At 32.2% G+C, this 3,309-nt stretch overlaps 1 protein-coding gene across 6 annotated transcripts in view; it reads right to left on the bottom strand.

Annotated features, from left to right (window-relative positions):
• LOC104700970 (serine/threonine-protein kinase Nek1) overlaps positions 1 to 2,606 on the bottom strand; it is a 4,528-nt gene extending 1,922 nt beyond the window's left edge. The window contains exons 1-12 of one of the 6 annotated variants that reach the window (XM_010416590.2): positions 2,422 to 2,606; positions 1,884 to 1,993; positions 1,725 to 1,791; positions 1,561 to 1,626; positions 1,428 to 1,474; positions 1,265 to 1,310; positions 1,101 to 1,181; positions 974 to 1,016; positions 848 to 897; positions 677 to 758; positions 164 to 213; positions 11 to 84 (exon numbers count right to left, since the gene is read on the bottom strand). In XM_010416590.2, coding sequence (XP_010414892.1) covers positions 11 to 84; positions 164 to 213; positions 677 to 758; positions 848 to 897; positions 974 to 1,016; positions 1,101 to 1,181; positions 1,265 to 1,310; positions 1,428 to 1,474; positions 1,561 to 1,626; positions 1,725 to 1,791; positions 1,884 to 1,969 — 692 coding nt within the window. In that variant the 5' untranslated portion in view covers positions 1,970 to 1,993; positions 2,422 to 2,606. The other 5 variants (XM_010416589.2, XM_010416588.2, XM_010416591.2 and 2 more) reach the window with 5 other exon arrangements.

The raw sequence follows: 3,309 nt of genomic DNA on the forward strand, positions 1-3,309 counted from the left end.
AAAAACTTACAATGAACCAGAATATTTTGCGGGGAGCGGAGATACAATTGTCTTGTTTATCTTATTAATCAGTGCTTGCATATCCTAACCAAGATGTTTTGATAAGCACTATAATGAAAAGTTGCATTAAAGATAGATATGTTTCTATCACACAGCAACTTACAAATGCTTTAAATGCCGGCTTAAGATAAGCCATCTCATATATACAGCATCCTGCAGTAAGAAATTTATGTGTCCATAAGTAAATCATCCTAGGATACATATTTGGCAACACATGCAATATGTTTGTTAAGATAAAATTGTTAGTTTTTAGAATGCTTTTCTTTGTTTATCACATCAGAAACTGAATCAAAAACTGAATCAAAGAACCAACTAGGGATTAGAACGAGATAATCGCTTACTGTATCAAGCTATCACAATCAGTTAACACCCCACACAATCTATCTGCATTTCGTACTTATAAAGAGACCCTAATTTCGTATTTATAAAGAGACTTCATCAGAACTCTCTTCAGTCATCCTTATGATTTAATGATTCATGAAGACTAAACTGCAGTAAACTTTTCTGATACTTATGGAAGAAGCTTTATTAGTACAAGCACAAAGAGTAGATTACTGCTTCCTTATGCAGAAAATAAGTGACGTAAAAATAGACTGCTAGATACAAAAAAACGCACCTAAAGACCAAATGTCAGATTTAGAACCATAAGGTATATCAGCTAGAAGCTCAGGGCACATATAGCTGGGAGTTCCGACAACCTGGCATTAAGAGGATCATTAATCTTAGAAGTGATATAAAGGAAACACTGTGGCAGATATGCATATGATAGAGTAATTATAGAACTCACGGAGGAAGTGAGATTGTCGGATGTTAGAATCTTGGCTAACCCAAAATCACCTGTAACAGCAATAATAAGGTTGATATTCTATTTTTCTGAAGATGGGTCGACAAGAACATTTAAAGAGAAGCTCACCAAGGCGTATATCTTTCTCCTTGGTCAAGAATATGTTAGAACACTGGACATAAATGCAAAATATTAGCATCTGGAAAGTTTCAGCATTAAGCTTTGAATTGTGCAGATAGCAACATGAGATTGATACCTTGACATCACGATGAAGAATATGGTTCGTGTGTAAGTAATCAAGGGCCATCAGAAGCTGAACAAGCCACTTGCACAGTTTCTGGAAAGCACAAAATAGGATTATAGGACGATAATTATATCTAATCAATGTTCATGAGAAGCACCTAGAAAAGAAATGCGCACCTCTTCCTGAAAATGCACACCATTGGCTTTCTTGATGGCTTCTGCCCTGTAGCATAAGAAGAAAGTGAGGCTGCGTCACAATCTCTATAATGAGCACAAGATAGGTGAATCTAGATATATAAAAAGCTGAAAACCCCAGAAACATTAAAAACAAAAAACTAACATGTCCCCTCCTTCACAATAACCTATGACGATGCACACATAGCAAGCCTAAGAGAAAGAATACAAAAGCTTTATCAGCTCAAAAGGTGTGGAATGATATAAACTTTTGTTTTAAGTCAGAAGGTCTATCTTACCTTTTCCACCCAAGAATCTTTGTATTCCACAATAAATGGATGCCGCATTTTCGAGATGAGCTCCATCTACTCAAAGTAGGGGAAACCAAGATCAAACCATACGAAAAGGATTAGCATACATAGAGCACTAGAAGATTTAAAACTGATTAAACAGAGTTGCCAACCTCTTGATGCGCAGATCGTCTGGTCCTTTGAGTTTGCCGGGCAAGACGGATCTTTTTCAATACATATCTAATGAAACCAATACACGATATCAGAAAACAAAATTCAAACTTTTTATTCAGCCACAAATCAGAGGCAGCAAAAAAGATAGAGTTCCTCACTTTTTCTTCTCATGCTTATGTCTCACTAGAAGAGCTGACCCGAAAGATCCTTTTCCTATTTGCTCGAGAATCTCATACAGTTCCATGTCTAGTTTTGGTTATTGTCTTACCTGTAGCGTAACCTAGAGAGGTGAAGCAAATAGTAGTGTGATGCTTGATGAAGACATTAAACGGATGCTGAAGAAAACCCAACAAATGTAAGCCCAAAGTCAAGTAAACACATGCTCTGGTAAGTAAACTATTAGTCTGATTAAGCAAATGAAAGAAGCAGAGAACTTAATCCTATCAGGCATCAGCTATGACTTTAAGTTACATTAGAAGAGAAATTCACTTAAAGGCTAAAGAATCTAATAACATTGAACAACTACATCTTAATGTTGAATCAGCAAACAAGTGTGTGATATATGAAATCTTGAAACTAGCTCTACAGCTCAATTTACAAAGATAACAAAAGAGAAGCAAGCAGAGATTATATGAAGTTATGAACCCTAAAGATTAAATTACAGAGCAAATAATGTAAGAAGAGAGAGTTACTGACCTCAAAAGATCAGATTAAGAGGGTGAGAGAAGAGCGATCTGATGGGGAGAGGCACAGGATTTAGGTCCAATGAGGTTTAGAAGAGGAACAAGTACGGAAGACAAGCTTCGAGAGTGATTTGTGGGGACGAAGAAGATGACAAATTCGGTAGAGAGAGAGAGAGTGAAAGATCCATTAATGGTGGCTTTTCTGTAACATCATAATTACATATTTCCTTGTAACTACTAAAAAATTTTTAATACCACCAGTTATATTGGTCTACGAGTTAAATAAGTAAATTCTCTATAAATTAATAATGTTTGGAATCAAGACATTTTATTATTTTATAATGATATTAATTTATTTATAAATTTATAATTATTATTTTATAGTATAAATTAATAATTATTAATATATAGATATATTTTTAATAGTTTAATTTTAAAAAATTATGAATTGAAACAACTTTAACAAAATAAAATTAGATTTTCAAATGTTCTAAATTTTATAGTATTGGAATTGAATTTGTAATATTTAGAAAAATTATTAACAATAAATTACAAATACAATACACAAATCCACTTATACACATGACATATATAAATTCATGAATAATAATATCAATTGTTGTATTTTAGTAGACAATCAAACTATCAAAATGTAAATGATGGATATTTGGAAACTGAAAACTTAAAAAAATATATATAGCTATCTTTATGAAATGTTACAAAATATTTTATATCATTATAGTTTGAAAATACAACATAACAATTATTTTATAGATATGAGATTTAGGAGAAACATATATTATTATATCAACATATTATATATATGTGTAAATTTGCATGATTATTAATTTATGATATTATTGGAACCATAATTTACATAGGAATTTCAAATAAATTATTA

Source organism: Camelina sativa, chromosome 7, assembly GCF_000633955.1.
Source record: "Camelina sativa cultivar DH55 chromosome 7, Cs, whole genome shotgun sequence".
NCBI lineage: Eukaryota > Viridiplantae > Streptophyta > Magnoliopsida > Brassicales > Brassicaceae > Camelina > Camelina sativa.